Source organism: Lissotriton vulgaris, chromosome 8 (genome assembly GCF_964263255.1).
Source record: "Lissotriton vulgaris chromosome 8, aLisVul1.2, whole genome shotgun sequence".
Taxonomy (NCBI): Eukaryota; Metazoa; Chordata; class Amphibia; order Caudata; family Salamandridae; genus Lissotriton; species Lissotriton vulgaris.
The window spans coordinates 1,413,552,729-1,413,577,894 of NC_141696.1; the positions used below are offsets into that span (position 1 = coordinate 1,413,552,729).

Below are 25,166 nucleotides of genomic sequence, written 5' to 3' on the forward strand. Positions count from 1 at the left end.
TGATGCTATATGAACAGATAGATGGTCTCATGAACATAGATATATCCTAAAGGGTGAAGTAGGGGCCAAGGAGGGAATGAGGTAATAGAAATTTTCAGGTAGCTAATGTGTCCCCCACTCGTACCCTATCCATACACCCATGTTCCTTGTATGCCATGTAACTTCCTTCCCGTGCATGCTAGAAAGACGCATATGCATTTGCGTCCGACGTTAACATGTCAGTTATATAATTCTCCAAGAAAATTACGTTAATTGGGCTTCTAGGCCTATGGTGCCAACGTCTTTACATGGTACTCTTCTGAATCCTGCACACGTTTTCTCCATGTTTCCTGGCTCAGTCGAGCTAGGCCCTTAATTGAGGCTCGAAGTCTCTTCTGTCTCTGAAAGCTGTAGTTTAGGTATGCATCCCTGACCTCTGCCTTACTTCCTGCCCAGCGAAGCGGTGCCCGGCTCAGCCTGGCCTTCCTGCCAAAGACAGTATTTTGCCTACGGTTATCAGCTCAGCCTCCTCGAAAACACATTCCAGCCTAGTGAAATAGGTAAACTTATTCCCGGCTGCAGAGCAAAGGGCCCGGCCTTCCTGTCCTCCTTGCAAGTGATTTACTGAACCCGTTACCATGGTAGGCCCATGGCCTCGCGCATTGCACCAAGACACGTATGCACGCACTAGCATCCAGTATTGAATGGCCTCTGTCCGAGAGACCTTTTACTCCAGATACTACATCCTCCAAACATGAGATACCAGATATGCCATAGGTACAGGTCGTTCTGACATCCCAGACACCAGTCTCCTCTTCTAGTGCTAAAGTCAAAGCCCCCGGTTCTCCCCAGTTACACGTCATACTCAGTTGCGCGCGCATCTAGGCCAAAAGTTTCTGCTGATCCTGCAAACTTTCTCTAAGCATCCACCCACTTGTGACATTTCTTGTGACGTTTCTCTGACATGTCAAGTGCACGCCCATGTGTACGCCTTCTTACACGCCTCCTGTTACGCACATGTGTTCTTATCTTTTACTTTTCACTTGTTACGCCTACTGTATTCATTTTCAATTAAACTGCTTTACTATATATACTGTGTGATGTTAATAAAGCGTTGAATATCCCTTCCTGACCCTTAGTGGTGATGGAACATGATGTCCTGTTCCTCGAGGATCATAATTAAAGCCCGTATGACTCAGATACCACGGACTCTGCCTCTCATTTGATTGAGCTATCCTTATTGATATTTAATGTATGGAAAAATAGTCCGGTAAATTTATTTACCACACTCTGGTGGATACGTGGAATGTGAGGTGGTGGTTCAGATACCCTGGTCCTTAGCTGTGTAGGGCTTTGTAGGCGTGAGGGAGGAGCTTATATATACATATATATATTGAAAAAAACAAAGGTTAAAGTGATGTTATAGTTATCTAAAAATATCAGTTAAAAAATTACATTTTATTGTTAAAAAACACTGAAATTCACCAGTTATAGTTAACTGAAGTAACAGTAACTTTCACCCTTACCATGCAGTGCTGTCAACAGTTTCAGGTGTCACATTGATGTTATCAATGATGCCATAAGTGAAGTAAGAACCCCCCCCCACATGCTGCAAACACACCACCATACCTTCAGCCATGCACAGCCTGGGGTTAGTACAGGACCTGGCCTATAACCAGACCCTGCGCACAAACTCCCTTACGTGGCCGAACCCCCAGTATCATGTGCTTCCTTTAGCCGAGCGCAACCTGAGGTTACGTACAGAGTTTGAAATGCGGCCAGGCCCTGTGCCCAACCCCCTCAGGGGCGGCCAAGACATAGTTGCATTCCCAACCCCAGGTTCTTGCAGTGGCTAAAGGCCCAGCATTTATTTCACTGTACAGAGTGCTGCAGTATTACCAGGGTACCATGGTGCTGCGAAAATAAAAAAAATACTTTCATTTGACACCAGAGGGTGTCTCTCCTGGCCCCCATACAAGGGCCAAAGGTTCAGGGTAGCCCTACCCTACACCAATATTACTTATTTTGATTTGTTTTTGACAACACAGGGACTGAGACCCCGAGTCATAAAATGGCAGCCGCCATATCTTCATGTTGAGAGCAGCCAATCAGATCACATATTTTGATCTTGTGGTACCGTAGTTGCTGGATATCTGTCATTTTGATCCTTACATTCTCAAAAACTACTGAACAGATTTACACCAAATCCCAAATAGCACACTTTCTGGGTAAATATCGAGATTTTTGCCAAATTTGGTGTAACCCTTTTTAGAAGTTTTTGTTGCAGTGCTGTTTATAATTCCTTTGGAAAACTCAGTGGAGAAAACATGTTTTGGGACCCTCCCTTTTTCTCTGCCTCTTCTTGATGAATCTCCCTAAAACATTTGGGGAAGGAGTTGAGGTGAAGGGATCGTTTTTGGGAAAGTTTTGTGAAGGTATGTAAAACGGGGCCAACGTTATTAGCAAACCAAAAATCCATTTGCTGTGGAGGCACGGTCTTAACTGCAACTACGTTGTGTAATATAGATATATATTCACTGAAAAAAACAAACGTTAAAGGGACGTCATAGGTGAAAAAGTCAGTAAAAACATATTGTTTTAAACAAAACCACAGAAATTCACTAGTTATAGTTATCTCAAGTAACTATACCTCGTGACCTAAAGTAACTATAACTCTCGCCCCTGCCTAACACAGTCATGATGTCATATTAGTTGTTGCAGTGATGTTATCAATTATGTAATAGAACATGTCATGAGTGATGTAATACATGAGGTCTTGAGCAGTGCATGGTTATAGCAAGAGTTATATTTACTTTAGTGCACAAGTTCTGCTTCCCAGTTGGGTCAGTAATCTGTTTGGAAATGTTCCCGCAGAAGCCCTGGATCCTTGGGCATGTCTAAATCATGTGGAAAAAGAAGGCCTTCCCAGCTCCTCTTTTGAGTCAGTGTTGTGGCTCCCCAGGAAGCATGGCATGCAGGTGCCTTACATTAGATATGCATAGTGCATGTAATTCAATTGGATACGTTTGATTCTTAAATTTGTGGAGACTTCAGTCACATGCTGGATGGCTTAGGAGGACTTGCAATTTTCTAATCCCTTACCTATGCCACCCTCCCATTAATACCCAGATCTTGTTTGTGTGGGTTTTTCTGAGGGTTCTAAATAGAGTGGTGACTAGTCTACTTTTTCCCCTTTTGTCCACACTATCTGTAGGACCCGGCCTTTTTTCTGGTTCCATGACTGCATTGTCCCTTGTTACTCCTAGTTTGTTATAGATGAACAATAGATTTGATGCTTAGCTTGCTCTTCAAATAAGACAATTTAAGGCTCAATGACCATAAATGCCACTTTTCATTGGCCTAAGAACAATGGCATTGAGAGATGTACAGCTGCCAGGCCACAGTGGGAGGAAGCTGCCTTTTTATTGCTGTTCCGTTCAAGTTAAAGAATAGACAGAGAATGGTGCATAATGTAAATGGTGTGGCAGGTTATATTCTGGAATGCAATAAAGTTCCACAGTAAAAAGTGCAAGCCTTTTAAATACATGTAAATGAAATGTGACTGAATAAAACCAACTAGAGTAATATAAAGTAATGTAAATGTAAATGTAAAGCCTTCAGTATACATAGCAGAGAGACGTGCAGCATCTGTACACAAATAGGAGGTAGGGTGAATCTGTCGACTGGCTCTATGAAATGTGAAGGCCTGAGTAGGATGAGGTGACTGATGCTAGAGAGGAGACACCCAGAGTATCAGAGAAACACTAGGTAAGTCACATTTTGATGGGGTAGCATAAACAAGCATTATATAGACCTTTAAAGACTGAAAAACTGAAAGGCAAAGTGAATTGGATGGTATTCAAATCTTTGATTTACATGTTACCCATGTGTTCCATTGTCCATTTTCTTCTTATTAGTGTATTGCCCTTTAGAAAACAATTCAAGATTTACTGTTCAAAATACTGTATTGAGATTTTGCAATAATAAGCAAGCAGATATAAAAAAAATAGTACTGAAAAGATGGGAGGGATATCGATGAGAGAAAATACGATGGCTTTAAGAGGCATATATTAAAAAGAACTATACGGTAATACACGTGAAATAAAACTAATTCTGAATACTATTGAGTTACTAATGTTAGAGCTATCACAAAACAAAGAAAGTCAATATTGATTGAACTAATATTTGTTGTCAGTCTGTTAGTGATAAAGAACAAGAAAATTCAATAGTCATGAATTCTTTGATAGCCCGTTAATTGGATATATTAGTATTTGATAGATGCTTTGATTCTTTAGATGCATTGTGACAAATTCTATTCAATAAACCTAAGCAAAGCTCTACTTTGGCAACCAGTATAGCATATTTAAAGGAATTAAGCATAACATTACAAAGAATTTCATATTTACATCACTCAGAGGGTAGCAAACCAAGCGTATTTTGTAAATCTAGAAAGGATATAAACATATGACCTTGACAGATATTGTATTTATAATATTTTCCAGCATCAACCCAGGGTTCCCAATATTTAATATTATTGCTTAACTAGATAACAGGATTAAGCCATATTAAATCTCTTTTAGAACATTTAATAAGTAAATGAAAAAGGGTATCAAGATCTAAAAGAGCCTTTTTAGTAGCTTTAATAACTGGAAAACATCTATTCGTCCTTTTGTTGCTAGAGATAGTAAAATCTGCACAGGAAAGAAAAGGATTATTTACTTTTTTATTATGGATCCATGAAGGCGATATTGCTGTATCAGAGGTATGAAACCACCAAGAACATTGGAATCAGTGCAGGTTTATTAATACAAGATGTTTGATACCAAACATCCCCATTTTCGGTGACGCCATCATGTAGCTGGGGGACTCGTTTTCACCAGTGTCCAGCACAAGTTTTAAAATGGCTTTTAAAATGGCTTCCCTGTTCACTTGCACTGGCAGTAATGGATTGGACCAGCACACTGGTGTAGGAGAGTAGGATCTAATTACTATGGTTACCCCCACTTTTTGCTGGTATTTCACTGTTTTTCGATTTTAGTCTGGCTGGGGTCCTGCTAACCAGGACCCCAGCCTAGCTGCTTCCTGTCTAAAGTGATCGCATGTACTCTAGGTACACTCCAGATTGGTTACTGGGGTACCCTTGTGAGTCCCTAGTATATGGTACCTTAGGTACAAAGGGCATAGGTACCCTAGAGGCCTACCAGGGGCTGACGCATGTATTATGCCACCACTGGAAAGCCTTCCAAAATGGCACCACAGGTCTGCTACTACAGCCTGGGTAAGGTGGTGCATGCGCCCCTTACTAAGATATAGGCTACCTATATCTACCTTATATCACTGACACATATAAACCTATAAGTCACTCCTATGGCAGGCCTTAACAATCCTGAAGGCAGAGTGCTTGGTTTTGTGTGAGAGGGTGCCCAAGTATGAGCTGAGCCCCTCTGCAGCTTTCGGAATCTCTTCTCTGTAGCTGTTCTGTGATGCAGCCAGACCATATACTCTCAAGTGCATATGGTATTTATTTTTCTGCCATTTCCGTCTGTATTTATCCATATTTATTTTTTGGGCATTGTTTCTGTATTTATCCACATTTATTTTTGCCACAAGCAAAAGACGACAATACAGCTAGTATTTTTCCGCATTTATTTAAATTGACAAGGCACACCTGCGCCCGGTTGTTATTGGTCAACACAATACACTCATCTGAAAACTTTGCCATTGTAGTACAAGCACATGTGCATTTCAAGAGACTTTGAGGACATTGAGGCTCTTTCTGGTTTGTTAATGAAGTGAAGAGCACTGAAAACCCGTTCAATATTTGCTGATGATACTGGAATGGCCAAAAGATTCAAAGAAAGATTACACAGTGTTGGCCATTCTTGCTTCTGAGAACCCCAGTGTGTCATTGCACTTATGTCTTTTTGTGGTATAGGGTGCATTAAATATTTCTTGAATTATTCTTGTACAACTTTCATTACATCATCAGAAGCTCCAACCAACATGAATAAATCTTTGTAATCATTGAAATCCAGACTAAACTGAACTTTCTTGAATGGGTCTGGGATTGTAACCCATTTCCAAAAAGAGCTGTAACTCATTTTCCCAGTTACGTTACGAGCTAGTACAGCATCCCACTTGTTTTCAGTGCATCTTTAAAAGTACTCGTGTCTTTTATTAGGGCATTTGCATTTTTTTGTGGTAATACTTGCAATAGACTGGCGATCATTGGGTCTTGTGTATAGTCTTGCTCCAATGCCAAAGCCATGTCAATATCTATGTCTTAATATATTTGGTGGGCATGTGTTTCTTGTGACTCGAGATCCTTCTGAATGTTGATGATACCAGTGAGAGTTTTAACAATGAAATGCATCATCACACAGAAAGATTGGTGGTTTGCACTGTTGGGGCCGGGTAGTTTACGTGGGTGATCAATTTTTGATCCAGTGGCTTCTTCATTGTTTATTAAAGCTAGGAAGTAGTGCCATGTTTCCAAAAGTCTTACTGCTCCCTCATACCAGCTGACCCATCGGATCACAACAATCGCCCTTTGATATTTCATTCTCCTGTCTACATTTCCTTGCGAATAAATACGTTTTAAGTTTCGCGCATACTTAAATACTGCTCCAGCCTTTATAACAAAATCATACATGTCCCGGTTCTCAGGCTGAGACAGAGCATAGGAAACAGCAGCATGTATAAGATGACATGGATCTTTTATATGGATGGAATTAATACTCTGAGCAGCATGCAAATCAGTTACTGCCTTTGTCATATAGGATGCAGAATCAGAACATATTGCAACATGATCATGCCATGATTTACCCAACTTTTGTAGCACTCTGTATACAATTAAGACAATTTTAGCAAAATTACAGTCATCAGATACAGTGATGTCAACTAAGGCTGAACGGCGACCCTTTTCTTCATCATCACAGTTATATGTGACCAATGTTCCTATGGCTCGGTCACCATGCACCTCTGTGGTTTCGTCAATTGTTAAAGAGATAGGGACATTTGCTACAGCTTGACGTATGTTTCATAGCTGTGCTTCAAACACTTCAGGGAGATATTGTTCATACATTTGGCTGGATTTGCACATTGTCCTTGCTGCAGGGCACAGCTGACTAATCAGCTCTCCAATTGGACCATCAGTCTGGTGAAGTGGAACACCACCTTCACACAGAGCTTTCACAAACTTGTGCGGGATATCCGCAGCCTCTTCAATATTTTGGCGTGCATGAGTTGTGCATTGCTCCATGGTCATTTGCTGGAGAAAAAAGTCTCTTGTGGGTTTTGCTGCTCAGGTGGGCTTTGATATTATCCGCTGCCCTGTTTTCAATGTCAACAGTTGTTCGACATGACTTGCAGGTGAACATTTTCATCCCTTTAAGGGATACAGCTTCAAATTCTGTATACTCCTGTACGTAATCGTCAATGTCCTTGCTTTTGTGGCCCACCTCTATAAATGTAAGGCTTCAACAATTAAGCAGCCATTGGTTTGATGTTTAAAATACTGTATGTGACCATGACAAAACACTCAGCCATTATCTGTACTTCGAAATTGGGTATCTAGGAATTTTACCCCAAAGACATTCGAATCCAGCAATGTTTCTCGTTGATCTTAGCTTGTACTTTTTTAGTTGCATTTAGTTTCATCTTTATCCAAATATGTTCACATAAACCAGTTGTTTCTTCATTGATATATTCATACACTCAGTCAATTAGGTAATTTATAGAGCTCAGCGAATCACCCGAGAGGGCATCCAGGCACTTGCAGCGTCCGAGAGACTCATTTAAATAGCCAGGTTTTAAGATCATTTTGAAATTCCAGAATAGATGGGGCAGTCTGGAGCTGGAGGGGGAGGTTAGTCCATGTCTTCGCTGTGAGATAGGAGAAGAAGTATCCTCCGCTCGTACTTCTGCTGATGCGGGGAGTGTGGGCGAGCGACATGTAGGCGATGGTGACGTGCTATGTAATCTGACCTCTGCAATCTTTTTTGCTATTGGTAATCTATCTGTCATATCACAAAAATAAATGATGCAAAAGGACATCATGGCCAAACTATGAAAAAGAATAACTTTTGAAATTGGCCCCTTAGGGCAGAAAGACTCACAGCAGTGGTTGCCTTATTGTTCTGGATTTCCTCTGAGTTAAAAAAAGCTTTATTTAAGGTTTCAAATTCGAATTTTTTCAGTTGGGAGACAGAGTTAGACAAATTGTGTTTTTGTTGTTTTAGGCTTTGCTTTTTCTCTGAACAGTTACCCTCACCGTAGGCATACACCATACTGATTTAGAACTTGGTGTTTTATCGACCTGATAAGGATGGAAGGCCGAGTGGGCCCACCGATTTAAAATTGACGACCTCTCTTTTAAACAGTGTGCTAATAATTACATGGAAGTGCAAAGGTAAACGGGGTACCTTAAAGAAGTATTGAACCCTAAACTTAACAGGCTTACCTTAATAAGTGTTAAACAGGAAGTGACGTCAGGACCTTGTAGCAGCAGATGTGTCAGGAGAGTGCAACACACTGAAAGCAAGTCACACACAGTTTCAAAATTGGCTGCTGCTCAAACGAGGGAAGGGGTAGAGACAAAGTCCTACGAGTTAAATAAACTGGCACACACAGATAAAACATGAGCGATGGAGATTTAGCGTGATCTCATCCCAGTACAAACTTATTATTTTCATTGTAAAAAGTTGCCAATATAGTCACACAAGCCCCCAACACATGTACAACTGCTTGTACACGGAGAGCAGAGGGAACAGCAAACTAAAAATGGCAACGCAACGTACACTAATAACAAATTAAAAGGAACACCAGGTCTGGCTTTAGCGCTGGTGGCGCCCAGTGCGAGAATGTTATTTGGCGCCCCCCCATGACTACCTCCACCACGGATTCTCTCACTAGCACCCTTTAAATTGTGAACAAGTCTCCATAACCACTCTCTCTTAGGTGCATTGAATTAGTTATATCGCACCACTCATACCAGCAGAGGATGACAGAGCACTTTGCATCACACACACATTACACAGAGGCAATCAAACATATGTGTGTAAATCAGTTATAGGAAATGTTACATAAGCCAAAGGATTAAAAGTGTAGGAGTCACATGTATTCCATACTAGTAGTCAGTATAGTTTAGGAGTGCTTGGTGTGGAGAAGCACAAACTAAGAGCAGAAAAAGAAGCAGCATAGTTGGGAGTTTTCTTTAACAATTAGATTTTTACCCAAATTAACCCTTTTTGCCACATTAATCTAGGCTCTAATATATACTTTGCAGTGTGTATGCAGCTCTATGCTGGAAGTTAATAGCTCACTGTTCTATATTAGGACTTTAAGTTATGTCTCTTTTGAAAGCCGTAACCTGCTGATCTACTTACATTATATGCACTATGTAATCTACATGGTACACTTTCTTTGCAGCAGGCATATTAACCCTCTGCACTACCTTTGCATAAATCAAAACATCACCTATACAAAACACCAATCTCTGTCCAGGAAGAACGTTAATCACAGGAGTTAACTTGACATTTTTGTGAGGCCTGGTAATTGCCAGAGGAAAGGCACGTGGCAGCAGGTGCTTTAAAAACATAATAAACTTGCCCTAGAGCCAGCCCTGAGGAACACTACAAGTCCCACCCACCCATCCACCTGGTGCTGGAGTGGCATGCATGGCTCTCACATCAAGTGACATTAGCCCGGGAAGTACTTGTTGCAATGATTGAGAGACAACATCCTTGAGACCCACAGAAACAGGACACGAAGAGGACAGACCTGTACCATCTACAGGTAATCAAGAATCTGTACCAACTGGGCCTCCACAGGAACCTAGACCAGAGAAAAACGATTCCCTAACACTGCACTACAAAGTGTCGTATGTGCAACCAAACAGGTTTGGAAGGGCACAAGAGTCATTGCTACCACAAGAGATTGCTGCCACAATTGGTATGATCAACGGTTTCCCAGCAAAGCTTGGGCAGAGATGGGACATCCTACTGCCCTGCTTTTTGTTTGCATACAGGGTTGTGCCTCAGAAGGGGGGTGGCTACAGCCATTTTGAACTTCTGTTTGGGCATCCTGTAAGAGGCCCACTGTGTTTAGTGAAGGAGGGATGGGAGTTACCTCTCAAACCTCCCAAACAGGACATTGTGGACTATGTACTCGGTCTCCGTTCCAGTATGTCTGAGTACATGAAAAAGGCAACTAAAAACCTTGAGGCTTGCCAAGAATTACAGAAAGCCCGGCATGACCAAAAGGCTGTACTGACTGTTTACCAGCCAGGACAGAAAGTGTGGGTGTTGGAGCCTTATGCCCCAGCAGCTCTCCAAGACAAGTGGAGTGGACCCTACACTATTGTTGAACAGAAGGGAGAGGTTACCTATTTGGTAGATCTTGGAACTCCCAGGAGTCCTCATAGGGTGCTTCATGTCAACAGGGCAGACATGGGCTTGCTCATGGCTATTGATGAAGGACAGGAGGAAGAGAGTGACCCTCTACCAGACTTGCTCTCTCAGAACCCTGATGATGGATCAGTAGATGGAGTAGCCTGGCAGGCAGCCTCACTGATCAGCAGCAAACTGATTGCAGACACGTTATCCAACAGTGCAGACATATGTTTTCTCTGACTCCAAGTCAGACTACCTGGTGCACGCATGAAGTGGACACTGGAGACAGTCTGCCGGTTACAAATAAGATTTACAGGCAAACTGACCATGTCAGGGACTGTATCAGGACTGAAGTCCAGAAAATGTTGGATTTGGGAGTCATTGAACCCTCAAATAGCCCTTGGGCTAGTCCAGTAGTCTTGGTACCTAAACCTCACACCCAGGGTGGTAAGAGAGAGGTGAGGTTTTGTGTTGACTACAGGGGTCTAAATGCAGTCACTAGGACTGATGCCCATCCAATACCAAGACCAGATGAGCTCATAGATATGCTGGCCTCAGCCAAATTTCTAAGCACATTTGATCTTACAGCTGGCTACTGGCAGATCAGACTAGCTGATAATGGAAAGCTAAAAACAGCATTCTCAACCCCTAGTGGGCACTATAAATGTGTGGTAATGCCCTTTGGTATGAAGAATGCACCTGCCACTTTTCAAAGGTTAGTGAATAAAGTCCTAACAGGCCTGGAAGACTATAGTGCAGCATGTCTAGATGATACTGCTGTCTTTAGCTCCACCTGGAAGGACCACCTTGTCCACCTGAGAAATGTTTTGGAGCCCCTGCAGAAAGCATGCCTAATTATCAAGGCTACTAAGTGCCAGATAGGGCAGAATCAGGTCATGTACTTGGGCCACCTTGTAGGTGGAGGCCAGGTTCAACCATTGCAGAGCAAAATCCAAACCATAATGGAATGGGTTGCTCCAACTACCCAGACTCAGGTCAGAGCTTTCTTGGGCCTGACTGGGTACCACAGGAGATTTGTCAAGGGGTATGGTTCCATTGTGACACCCCTGAATGACTTAACTTCTATAAGAATGTCTAAGAAAGTTCAGTGGACAGTAAGCTGTCAAAAGGCATTTGATGATCTGAAGAAGGTCATGTGCACTGCACCAATTCTGCAAAGTCCTAACTACTCCAGAGAATTAATTGTCCAAATAGATGCATCTGAGTTGGGAGTAGGGGCTGTGCTGTCACAATGGAACGATGAAGGTCAGGACCAGCCAGGAGCTTTTATTTCAGAAGGCTGACCCCTAGAGAGAAACGTTGGTTAGCTATTGAGATAGAGGCCGTTGCTGTGGTTTTGGCTTTGAAGAAGCTGAGGCCATACTTGTTTGGCACTCACTTCACTGTTCAGACTGACTATAAGCCCCTCTTAGGGCATAGGTACCCCAGAGGCCAACCAGTGGCTGAAGCATGTATTATGCCACCCCTGGGAAGCCTTCCAAAATGGTACCACAGGACTGCTACTGCAGCCTGGATAAGGTGGTGCATGCACCCCTTACTAAGATATAGACTACCTATATCTACCTTATATCACTGACACATATAAACCTATAAGTCACTCCTATGGCAGGCCTTAACAATCCTGAAGGCAGAGTGCTTGGTTTTGTGTGAGAGGGTGCCCAAGCATGAGCTGAGCCCCTTTGCAGCTTTCGAATCACTTCACTGTAGCTGTTCTGTGATGCAGCCAGACCATATACTCTTAAGTGCATTATAACCTCGCGGTAAAAGCTAACTTTGGAATGGCTACATGGAAACATGTTGTTTTTGGTGTCAAACACTTTGGAATCCTTCCCTCCTCCCCCTGCCAGTCCTGGTGGCTAGGGTATAATTCCACCCTTCTAGAAGGAGAAGACATGTACACACTTGCTTAAACGGTAATAGTTTTAAAGAGCCCTGGCATCACAAAATGGATGCCACAACCACAGACATGGGTCTGACCTCTTCCTGCTGGACGAAACTCCGGCAGGGGAGGCCAGGACAATAGGCTTCCTGTCACACCTCCCAGACAGGCTTTAGTTTATTGGTGCTGGGTGGGTGCATTCATAGAATGCTTTTTTCAGACAGTGCTGGGGGCACACTTGGTGTCCCTCTGCGTACCCCAGTTCAAACCGCTTGCAGAGGGCACTGGCTCAAAACTGGACAAAGAGAAAGGGGTGTAACCACCCCCACCATGGGCCTCCCATAGGTGGGACCCTAGAGTAAGTCCAATGCCTAAACTTAGTATAAGTATAGGAACCCAGTCCTTAGGACTTTAGATTACCCTGGACGAAACTCTGCAACATATATCCTGGAACTTCCTCATTCTATTTCAACTTGAAGATGGAAGAATATCCCTTGGGGTCAAAGAGTGACTCCATGTTCAAACAGGCACCAAAGGAGCATCATGCCGGGTTGCATTTCCTAGGCTCCCACCGGATTACGAAGGATTTGTGACACAGACTTTCCGACTTCTCCGAGGCCGACCTGAGATCCTAGCAAAGCTGAGACCCTGCAGCCCTCACGAGTGACGTGGAACCAGAACCCCTGGAAACCGTGCACATTTGCTAGTGCATTGACTTCTCGAGCTTTCCAGAAGTTGTGCGCTGGGCTACTTGTAGTCCAAGACCTAAGCACCATTTGCACCGAAGATTGTGGGCTTACACTCCACGATACGATCAATAAGGGGTCGTTTGGACTGATGCAAGGTGCCCACTAGAATAGTGGACAGCATATGCATGGCTAACTTCTCACAAGGGGCATATCTGCTCACGCAGAAATGCCCTCACATGCAGTATAAGCCACCCTGCCTTAGGGTAACAAGGCCTGTTGTAGAGATGACTTACAAATACTAAATGCAGTGTTAGGGGACATGGCACACAGGGATGTGTGTCATGTTGTGTTTTCACTTTTGTCTGCACCAAAACACACTGTACTGGCAGTCTTGCAAATGTTTGGTGAGAGGTCTCTTAGGGTGGCACAATTCGTGCTTCAGCCCTTGGGGACCCTTTCTTAGTACCTCAGGCCCTAGGTACCATGTTATCATTTACTAGGTGCTTACAGAGTGCGCTAAAGGGATTGCAAAATGGGGGAAACAATTGTACAGTTTTGGGAAATAGATCTGGCATTGGGGATCTGATTAGCAGGAACTTGGTACACTTGAAGTCAAAATCACATCAAATACCAGGCAAAATGTGGGTGTGACCATGTCAAAAAGGGACACTAACCTAAACATTAAAACACTGTAAATTACATTTTGGCAAAAATAGATTGCAGTCAATACAGTATTAACTCTTAAAACGACACCCACCCCATCTAAATTCTCTTTTCATCTCATACAGACATCACCCATACTATGCATCCTCCAAATACTACATCTAGATGCTGTTCACCCAAATATTTATTCAAATCATAATAACAGTGTGATAGTAAGGTGATCGTTAAATGAAACATCAATCCAGTGATTCGGTGGAATCATATTTTTTACATCCACCTTCTTCAGCACATACAAAAGTCCCTTTTCTCTTATTATGCAACCAAAGTGTTTATACAAGGTGGATCTACAATTAGACAAATTTCAATTAGCCCATAATTAGTTCCTAAGATACAATTATTGTTCAGACTCAGCCGCTATAGTAAGTATTACTTCTCAATACAACTCTGTCTGTCTGAGGTAAGGGAGTGGAAAGGCTTAACACTGACTGAAGCTAAACACCAATAAAGCAGAAATCCTGGTCACAGAGACAAAACCTTCTAATGCTTTCTCTCCCTTTGATCTGATTCTGTAAAAAGCCTTGGAGTTTACTTTGAAGCCGCTTTACAAATGGATGTAGAACTATCCTATTTATTTTTAAATGGATTTTTCTGATGAAGACAATTCACCCTATGCCTCATCTGCTCTATGAAGACTGCAGTTGTATGGCAATTATGTATTTGATTGGTTCAAGGCTTGATTATTGTAACAGTGCCTAATTGGGAATCAAATAGTCACTCTTGCTGAACTTCAGTTAATCTAAAATCAAGCAGCCTGTATAGTTTCGGTGGCACCTTATTATCAGTGCTTAATTTGTGAAACAATAGGTGCCAGGGCTCTGTCAGGAGGTCACAGCAGCCTGCACCACACATTGCCCCAGCCATGCTAGTAATGATTGTAAAAACACAACTACTAACCATCACACACAAGTGTAACTATTCAGACTAATGCAGGCCCAAAAAGAACGACTTGGGCAGCAGGTAATAGTCATTTTTTTTTGCATACCGTATATCTTTATTGATTGCATATCCTTGTCCGGTGATGATGAGTAGGCGATGCATGTGCACATACACAGTCCATGAGGTTCCCTCCTACCTGGCACCACCTGTCTCTACACCTGTCCATTTATACTGGACGACAAATACCCTGATCTTAATCCCGAACACAAGGCAATCTAGTTTGTAAAATCTTAAGTAATTAGTGGCTCTATAATTGGATATTGAATGTTTTGCATTTTTTTTTGTAAATCTTTTTATTGAAAAAAAACCAAAACAAGGCAATAAACACAATACAAGAGGATGTCAGTCCGAATGCGGAAGGAGGAATAGAAAATACCATACAATAAGGTGTACAAGTCATATTAGGGGATGGGAGCAGGGGAGAGACGAATACAAAACCGATTATATATGTTACAATACGAGGAATGGCAGGTCAGGGAGAAAGTGGAACTTCAGGGACATCCATAAGAGGAGGAGTGCAAATATCTCCACGGTAAGTGTTCCAATTACCCCCTATCTTACCCCATTTCCTGGGTCGCCCCGTGCCACATAGTTTTCTCCCTAAACATGCACCAATCCATGTTTTCCATCCAAGCCTCAACAGTGGGCGGCCTTTGGGAGCCCCACAACTGCGCTATGTGTCTTTTAGCCACCATATTTCCCAGGGTTGCCCACTGCGTCTGTGCAACATTATAGTCAGTAGGTTCCCAAACATTCAGGAGACAACGTCTAGCCTCGGGCAGCAGATCAATACCAGTAGCTTCCTTCATCTTATTGTTTATCCCAGTCCAAAAAGCAGCTACTGCAGGACACTCCCAAATTATATGTAGAAACGTCCCGAGCAACCCACAACCACGCTTACAAAGACCATCTTCTGAATAACCCATTCTAATCAAGCGTGGGCCAGTCACATAAACTCTATGCAGAATTTTAAGTTGCACAAACTGGAGACGGGCCGGAATCGCGACCTCCTTGGGAGAGGAGATCGCAGACTGCCAATCCTCATCGTCTAATTCAAGACCGTCCTGGGTCCATACTTCCCGGAGGAGTACCAATAGGTCAGTCCTACCATTGATCAGTTTTTTATAGATCAAAGAGATGGTAATAGTCATTTTTAATGTATATTGAATTAATAATGAACTGTTGTTGTGATCATCTCTGTAGCGCCACCTTGTGGCAGACTGTCACTAGCTCCGGTGTTGACAATTAAGTGCTGGTGCTGAGCACCTGTAACCACTGATTTAAATTAAGCACTGCTTATTACTGTTACAATACATCTCGGTTAAAAGATTTCCATTGGCTACCCATCCACTTTAGTTTGTTCACCGTGGCCAGTCTGGCACAGTCCTAGAATGTATCCAGAACCTTTTTTTTAAAATGTGTATGCATGTCAGAGCTCTTCAAAGGTGACATACCCCAATGAAGGACTATAAATATATCTGTGAGTGCATTCTGATATTCAAAATACCATATTGATCAAATCAATCTTCCTTCCTTGTAAAATAGACTCTAAAGCAGACCGGTTCTAAATTCTGCTGTGGATTGTTTTTATTTTGTTTTTGTAGGCAATTGGGTTACTGGTTGAGGGAGATGGAACCCTGCTCAAGCAGCAACCACAATTCTTGTCAGGGTGCAGCAAAGGCATTCTCCAAATGAGCATGTGTTTAATCCTCTGGTAGCTTGGCACAAAGCAGTCAAGCTTAACGTATAGGCACTGTATAAATACATATGTAACACTTCAAACTGTAATATAGCGAAAACACATCACAAGAAAAATCCCGCACCAATTTATAATATTAGAGTAAATGTTTATGAATTATTTGACACCAACATGACAAAAAGTCCAATCAGTAGAACAGGAGCTATGCAATTTTAAATATTTAGGTCAAAATAATGCCTAAAAGCACTAAGCGTAAACTGTGGCTATCTGGTCACACTGGACCAGGAGCCTTGTCACAAATTTAGGCTGACCTTGATGGAGCGTAGGTAAGATTCAGGGACCAAGTTAGGCCTGATGAAGAAGGTACCTTAAATCCTGATTGCAGATTGTTGCAAGATCTCGTATTGAGGATGCATCACAAGGTGGCGGTTCTAAAGAGGCTGCAACGTGAGGTTCTGAGTTGTCATCGAGGATGCGGTTAACTGAGGCTTGCGATGTAAAGTCCTGCATTGGAGATGCATTGCGCAGCCATAATACTGATGAAGCCATAAACAGGGCTTGCTCTCATAGTTGAGGATTCCATTGATGGAGGCTGGCGATGTGTAGTCCTGCATTAGAGATGCATCTCGCAGCACCTGTGCCGATGAGCTGCAGGGTGCGATGCAAATTCCTGCATCAGAGATGCACTGTGCAGCCCTGGTTCTGATGTGGGGCTGTGATGAGATGTGTTGCGCAGCTTCATTTCTCCCTAAAAGACAACAGCTGGGCTGGCAGACCACCTTCAGGCCCACTTCTAATGATCCAGGACTGGGGTGGCACCACTTTGTGGGCAAAACTCACAGCAAACCGAATCCCGGTGCTAGGGCCAAGTTTAAAAAAAAACAAACATATTTTATTGGGTTTTCAAAAGAAACAATCCACCCTGGCCATATTGGTACAGTGTCAGCATCGCAGATTTACAGCATAGTAGTACCAGCAAATTAACAGTACTGTGCATACAATCAGGAAGTTCAAGCCAGGGAACAAGGTCCCTCCCCCTCTCTATAACAATAAACTATCTAAACCCTCCCTCTCTAAGTGCTAGAGTCAAGGATAAGGTGTTTGGATCCTTTTAAGTTCCGGCCAAGACCAGCCAACTAGTCCTTGGAGTCATTCTGACTCTGGTGGTCCTGGATTCAGGATACATTTCCAGTACTTCTCACTCAGGCTGCAGGGCAGCAGAGTAATAGGGTAGCAGAGTAGCAGCACAAAATACAGGAGCTGGAGAGGGACAGCCAGACAGAGGGGCACCCTTCACTGAAAGTCGAATCAGCAACAACAAAGCTCAAAGATCACTTACACCAATAGGCTTTCTAAAGATCACTCTTAACAGAGGTGTACTACAAGTGTTGGATCGGAGGGTCCAATATGTATATTTGGTGCCAGCTTTGAAGTAGGACACTGTTTAGAGGTTTCCACCCCAAGAGGTGTTTGGAATTTCCTGTCTCCCTGCCTGAGCTCCAGCTTGTCTGGTGCACAAAACACAAGTGTGAAACCCTTTGTGAGTGTGCTGAGGCAGAGCCTTTGTGACGTGTAAGTGTGATAGGTGACAGTTCCTCCTCCCTATCAAGTCAGAGATGGTCCATCCTGCCATCATCTGCACCCCCTTTGTCCCACTGTCAGCAAGCAATACACAAAGTCATGCGACCCGGGATATAGGATGCAGGCATCAATTGGTTTGGAAATGAAAATGCCATATTTTTAAAAAGTGGCATTTTCAGAACTGTGATTTAAAATCTGACTTTAGCATTAACAAGAGTTTTACGTTGCAATTCTTTATATACCTCTTCCCAATTAAAAGTTATCACTTATTAAATGTAATAAGGTAACCCAATATTTTCCGATGGAAGAGGCAGACCTTGTAGTAGTAAAATATATAACTGAAGAGACGATGTGAAAGTTAAAAGTATATGGCTAACTTTTTAAACTATACTTTACCCTGCCCAGTCAGTTGTGTAGGGCCTAAACTTGGGGTGACTTATATGCATTAAAAAGGAAGGTTTAGACCTTGCAAAGGTTTTATTTGGCCAGGTTAAAATGGCGATTTAAAACTGCACACACAGGCTGCAATGGCAGGCCTGAGACATGTGTAAAAGGTTACTTAAGTTGTTGGCACAATAAGTACTGCATGCCCACTAGTAATTTACAGGCATGGGGTACTTGTTGTACCACTTTACTAGGGACTTACAAGTAAATGTAATGTGACAATTGGGTTTAACACAGTGTTATCTTGCTTTAGAAAGCAAACTCACACACTTTAGCAGTGGTTAGCAATGGTAAAGTGCACAGAGCCCTAAAATCAACAAAAACGAGATCAGCAAAAGTTGAGAGGTGAGACAAAAAGTTTGGGCGAAGACCACCCTAAGGCTGACAGGTCTAACAGTCTTTCCCTGATTTCTCCCATTCAATGCAATTTATTTGTGATAAGTTTCCCATTTTCTTTACCTACGAATATTATTATTTGTGATTTTATTAAGTGCCTACCAGGCTGCCATAGCATCAAACCCCTTTACATAGAAGATATGGCAAACAAAAATATATCTCATACAGTGATGCTAAAGAGCAATTTACATAAATGTCGGAAAAGAAGCAGTAGGCATTTAAAAGATATATTGCCACTGAATGCTAGTTCGGAAAGGGTTTAAGATTTACAAGTGGAATCTAATCGGAAAGTAACAATTGTGTATCATGGTTCAGTACCCAAAGAAAATAGAGAAAATTCATAGTGAAGGAACTGAACAGTTTGGTGAATTTACTGGGTATACCTTGCAGGATCAAGCTTGAAATTTTGGTTAGGGGAATTATGATAGTGAGTCCTGGAGAGGCTGTGAGAGTTAGGATATCCCTTAATGCACCACGACACAATATGCCTCTTGATCATTGTCACAGCATGAAAAATAATCTCAGTGGCATGAGATCACAGAAGCATGGTGTTTACTTGTTAGAGGTGAGATTGCATAATATGAAAAAAGTCCCTTCAAGCCGAGATGATTATCAGAGACAGGCAATAAGAGAGTTTTGAGAAGGTGTCCCTCTGACATTTTGCATATTACAAGTGACATTTGCATATATAATTAAAGTAAAATTATTCCTCCTACAAGAAACAGTTCAAAGGACGAAATGCGGTACCTCTAACATTACAAACATTGATCCCTTCAAATCTTTAAAAACTGTGCATCCGCAGTAAGCAATTAAATGTATTATGTAAAATAATGTATTTTATTTTAAACACTCAGTCTCACCAACATGTTATTCTTTCTTCTAGAGTCAAGTTATCAAAGCCAGTTAAAGTGAGTACATTTATTGAAAATATATATATTTGTATATCGAAAATATTGTGTATATAACCTTCAACTAATGCCTGCATGGTATTTTGTTACTTATTTAGACAATGGGTGTATTTTTCTGGCATTGTTATAAAATATTTAGATAGATCCAGTACCTTTCCTAGATGGTAGTTGTTTACTTTGTTTTCTTTTCGATTTGGTGCCTGCTTTGATTGTGAGTTGGTCTTATTCCTATTTTATTCCTATTCTTGTCATAGTTGTAGTTGTTACAGTTAATATCCTCTGGGAATATTCTTTCTATGTGCTGAGGTTTAATGAGTGTGGAAAGCACATTTTTAAATCATAATTTAGCATGATTTATATACATGTAATTATCCCAAATAAAAGTAGAAATAAAGAAGAAATAGTCAATCACAGGTGATACATTTTCCAAGCAAAGATTCCTATGACAAAACTCTATCTTAGATAACTATCATAGAAAGTTAACTGAGCTTGCTACTTTTATACTTCCACAACATTTTCAAAAACTTCTATGAAAAAGGAATATCCAATCATTTACAAAGAAAGATGGAGGATACAACTGGGAAGGTACATTGATGAAGGAAAAAGAAGGAAGGGAGAAATAAAAAGTTACCTTTTGTTGCCAAAACAGCTTCTTGTCAGATAAGGGCTGAAAGACTCACTACAGCTCTTAGTAAAATAATAATAATCATAAAAATAATGGATGAAGGAGAACATTCTTGACAGTGCTTCATACCATACTGTTTGGCATTTTGAAGAATTGTAAATAACAGTTTTTACTAATGATAAAGTTCTGCTTTATCATTTTGACCAGTTTGTGTACATGTCTGACAATTCAGACCAGATACGTTTAAAAGTGGGAATGACCTGTTGTTCAGCAATTAGGATAACGTGTCACTCAAGCTTCTTATCACCCAAAGATGATGATTGTGGTCTAGCAAAGTATTTACTGTTGACATTTAAAGCTTTCTTTCAAATTCAAACAGGTATTTTACATTTCTGCTAAATTGTAATGTAGCTGTGATAACTCCAGACTACGAGCAGAATCCACAGACCTCTTTAAAGCCATATCTCTTTAGGATGTATTCTACTGAATTATTGTCACAAGGGGGGCACACCTGGGGCATTTTATATAGGAGAACTGTGTGTGACTTTTAGTTGTACTCGACCTAGCCATTATTGCACCCCACAGCATGGCATTTCAATCACTTCTACATTGCTAAACTACAGGTGGATTTTGCATCATCTCAACTCAAGCAACATTCTTGAAAATGAAGTCACATATCATTTGTACTAATGTGTGCAACAATACAACCTGCTCCACAAGTGACTAACTGAATTTTGGCTGATAAGAGGAAATGAAAAGCAATTTAGTGATCAGAAAAATCCTACTAATTGCCTTAGGTTTGACCTATGAAGCAAACCTGTTCCCGCTCGACTTACCTGCAGGTTTCAATGTGGTAGATTACAACATGCTTTTGAAAAACAACTATGAAACATAGCAAGGAACATTGGACATAGCTTGATAGTTGATCCGAGTTGTTCCTCCCTAACTGTAGACAGATAATCAGAACTTGGTCAATAGAATATGCTAGGTGGAGAACCTAAAGCAGCTTTCCCCAAAATATAAATGCATTCATTATCCAAATGTCCAATGTTCATGGATATCACCAAAACTCATCTCCATTTGGAGACAAAACAGAGATCCCAATTAATATGGAAAACTGCCTGCACCATATGCATGTCTGGATGAGGAGGAGCTTCCTATGACACCCCTGAACTGAGTTCCTGATGCCGACTGATACAAAGTAAAAGGTTTTGTTTCTCATCACTCTATCTCTGCCTGTATCCCAACAACCAATGACACCTGGGCTTAGTTGTCAGTTCAAACACATATTAAACCCGAAGATGCACTAAGTAATGAAAGGAACCAATTTCTAACCATCCACTGCCTCTCCTCCATGCACATCATTAAATGGATCTAACATCTAGTTAGATCCTGTCTGACCAAGTAGCAAGACCTAGCCTCTCGTGAAGAAACAAGACTACTACTAACCTTTCTGTCCAATACTATACTCACACCTAGTGGGTACTAGGATTACATTCAAAGGGTTGCGCCCTGTGCAACACTTTTGGGATAAGAGCAAGTAGATGTGTACGCACACACACATGCATACACACACACCCCCTCCACCTTGTGCTAACAGATGAAGCATCTATTTATTCTTCAGGAAATTGAAAACTCTTCAAGTAGGCATAAGATTGATAGATGAGATCAAAAAAAGCAGTCACTAGGTAACATCAGCGGTCAATTCTTCAATTGCTCAATAACATCAAAAGACTTCAAATGACTTCCACATGTAACACCTAAGCGCTCCATTTTCTCGCTTTCGATTAACAACTTAATGTTGCCGATCCGCATGCGAGAAAAAACACCGCCCAGTGGCAGATGGGTGAAGGTTTCCTGAAACTCCACACTCCATGTGGAGTAGGCTAAACTCCATGAACTCTGCCAGAGGAGCGGGGTTTCCTGCCCACCCCTAATTATATGACCTAAGACTAGTAACAAATCATGCACTACTGTATAGTATTAGACTGGTATCCCTCAGAGATTGTGCTTGTGTTCAAGAAGGGGGGTGGGGTAGAGCAGATCTTTCTTTTTACAGACTAATGTCCCTAGTAGATGCAGATGTTAAAATTCTAGGGAGAGGGATCCTTGGCAAACTCACTGATTGGACCAATGAGCGTAACATTGTATTGGCCATCCAGTATGGGTTTAGGCTGGGCAGATGCACGGTGGAGCAGAACCTGAATTTACATGTTAGTTAATAAATACACAAGGGCCAAGGGAGGGGTGAGGTATATGGCCTTCATTGTTCTCAGCTCAGCCTTTGACAGAGGGAATAGATCCAAGCTCTGGGAAGAACAGGGCTCCTCTTCTTGTGCTTATGAGGGATCTCCATGTCCGTCTATCAGCATCTGTAAGGGATGGCTCCTCTGGAGAATGCACGCAGCACTTTAAGTAGAGGCATGCACCAAGGCTGTATCCTGGCTCCTTTTCTTTTTATTCTGTATATTAATCGTTTGGAACAGGTTTTATGTGATTCAGGGTGTGATGTCCTGAAGGTGGTTGGCAGAAAGATCCCTGCTCTTCTATATGCGGATGATGCATGCACAGCAAACAGTCTCAAGACAGGCTAGACCTGCTTTTTTATATTTGCAGCTTTTATCAATGAGAAATTTTTGTTTCTATGTGACACGGTTTTAGCAGGAGTTTGCATTCTCAACCTTTTAGATGCTGACAGCTTGAAGGACTGTCTCTTGTGAATGCACTGGTCTTATTAGGAAAGTAATTAAAATGAATTTTATGTATCATTGTCACGTTTCTATCCTTTGACCTGATTACTTGTGTACACCTTAGTGATTGTATTTTTGTACCAGGTTTTATTATATTGTTTGTGACATCTTCTTTTTCATGTATGAACCTGGTTGGCTGCAATACTTTTATGAAAGGTCACACCCCAAATAGCAAAGAAGGATATCAACACCAGAGCAGCCTTCCCTCTCCCAATGAGATATAAATAAGGCCAGATGAGAGTGTAAAACAATCAGCTTCACCAAACCCAAATGGAACAGGGCAAGGTATGAACCAGCTTGTCAGCAAAAGCAGCAAATTCATATCGGCTGTGAGCCATGCTTCTCCGACAACTCACCTGGAAATAATGGCCCTCATGTATGGGAATTTGGCGTAGGGTAGCACAGCAAGTCAGCTTGCTGCTCGGCCCAACGCAAAAGTGAAAGGGCAGGATTGCACCATATTTGTGCAAGACAGTGCATTCTTGCCCTTTTCTCTTGCGCGGGCACCATTTAGGCAGGCTAGTGCCAATGCAGGCACCCTTGCACCATGGTGCAAGGGTGAAGTGTTGTCAGCAGGATTGTTTTTGTGCAGAAAGAGTCACCTTCCTGCACCAAAAAAATCCTAAGAGGTGTTTTCCTCTTTCTATATTTGTTGTGGTATGCATCACACATAGAAAGAAGAAGAACGAGAGGAAATAAAGATATTTCTCCTTGCTATGCCTCACCTTGGGAGACATAAGGTTTTGGTGCCATCCAAGGTTTACATGCCCCTGTAAATCTAGGGAAGTGTTAACGCCCATGGAACGTCTCCTGAGCACAGTCAGGTAACACAGAAATTTGCACTGCCATGCCTTAATCCATATCTATAAGTCCATTTAAAGCCAAGCATGGTGGCTTTGCGTGGCCTCAAATATATGATTTTGTGATTTTTCTTACCGGGGCATCACAAATGGTGATGCTCTGGCGGTGCAAGGGGCTCGTAAATATGCCCCAATGTGTATAGGGCAATGATCATTTGTGTCACAGAGCACAAGATTTTGTTAATTAGCGAGTTCTGGAGCCCGTTTCCCACAAGAAGTCCATGCTAAGAATTTTTAGGAGGCTTTAATAAATATTAAAGCACTTTTCTAGTGCAGATTATATGAATGAGCGTTATTGCAGCAATTAAAGTAATGGTGAGAAGAGACAATATGGCATGTCAATACAGGGAAAAATGATAACATATTAAACGGCGCACATTAAGTGAAATATCAGATAGCCTTTAGCCTATAGCAGCAAAAGCATCATACAAACGAGTTTCCTAGATGCGTGTCCTGCACATATCCCTTTCTGTGTAGTGTTACTCCAAAATTGATAACTCCACACTCCGACATTTTTTTAACGCAGTAATGCGCAGTGTTTACAAAAATATGGCACACCGCTGCATTTCCTCTAGGGCTGGTGCTAAAAAAACAGTCTAGCGTCAGAGCCAGCACCCTGCCGCCATGTTGCATGGGTGTCTGCACTGCTGGGACGATTGTTTATCTGCGGAAAGGGTCACCTTCCTGCACATAAACAATATTTAAAGGCGATTTGCTGTTTTCATGTGTTCTGCAGAATGCAGCACACATAGAAAGTGCAACATAGGAGGAGAAATTAATAATTTCTCCTCGTATCGCATCCTAAGACCAGGTTTTACTTGGCCTTAGTTTTTGGCGCTTCCCCATCCTTGTAAATATGCAGCGTCAAAAAGCAATGGGTGTTGCAGTGTAATGCCCACTACCCGTCCCTTTGCCATAGCGGACTGCTGTGGCAAAGGGACATATTTACATATTTCCGCCACATGAGCGTCAGAAAAAGTCACGCTCCAGTGGCGTTAGGGGCTTTAAATATACCCCTATGTTTCTGAGTTTGCAGCAGGGAAGCCAGTTTCTGCTGCTCTTAAGAAAGCAGCAGAGAGCACTCGCTCGGGCCAGCGCGTGAACTTCAAGCAGCTTTGGTGCTTTCTCTGAAGATCCTCTCTTTCGATACGCACGTGCTTGCAACTTATGTACAATTTCTCAGTCTTATTTGAAGAGAAACAGTCTTGATGATTAGTGACATAAGGTGTGAAAAGAAATGTGTGAATTTATTTGGAACATTTGCCTAAGTGTGCTATACTTCATA

The 25,166-nt window shown here is 41.9% G+C and overlaps 1 protein-coding gene across 3 annotated transcripts in view; it reads left to right on the forward strand.

Annotated features, from left to right (window-relative positions):
* Positions 1–25,166, forward strand: part of IGSF5 (immunoglobulin superfamily member 5) — a 533,998-nt gene that overhangs the window by 292,036 nt on the left and 216,796 nt on the right. For all 3 annotated transcript variants that reach the window (XR_015299372.1, XM_086935430.1, XM_086935431.1), the window contains exon 6: positions 19,622–19,646. Coding sequence is in view for 2 of the 3 variants with exons in the window: in XM_086935430.1 (XP_086791556.1) it covers positions 19,622–19,646 (25 nt within the window). In the remaining variant the exon portion in view is untranslated. The remainder of the gene's footprint in view (positions 1–19,621; positions 19,647–25,166) is intronic.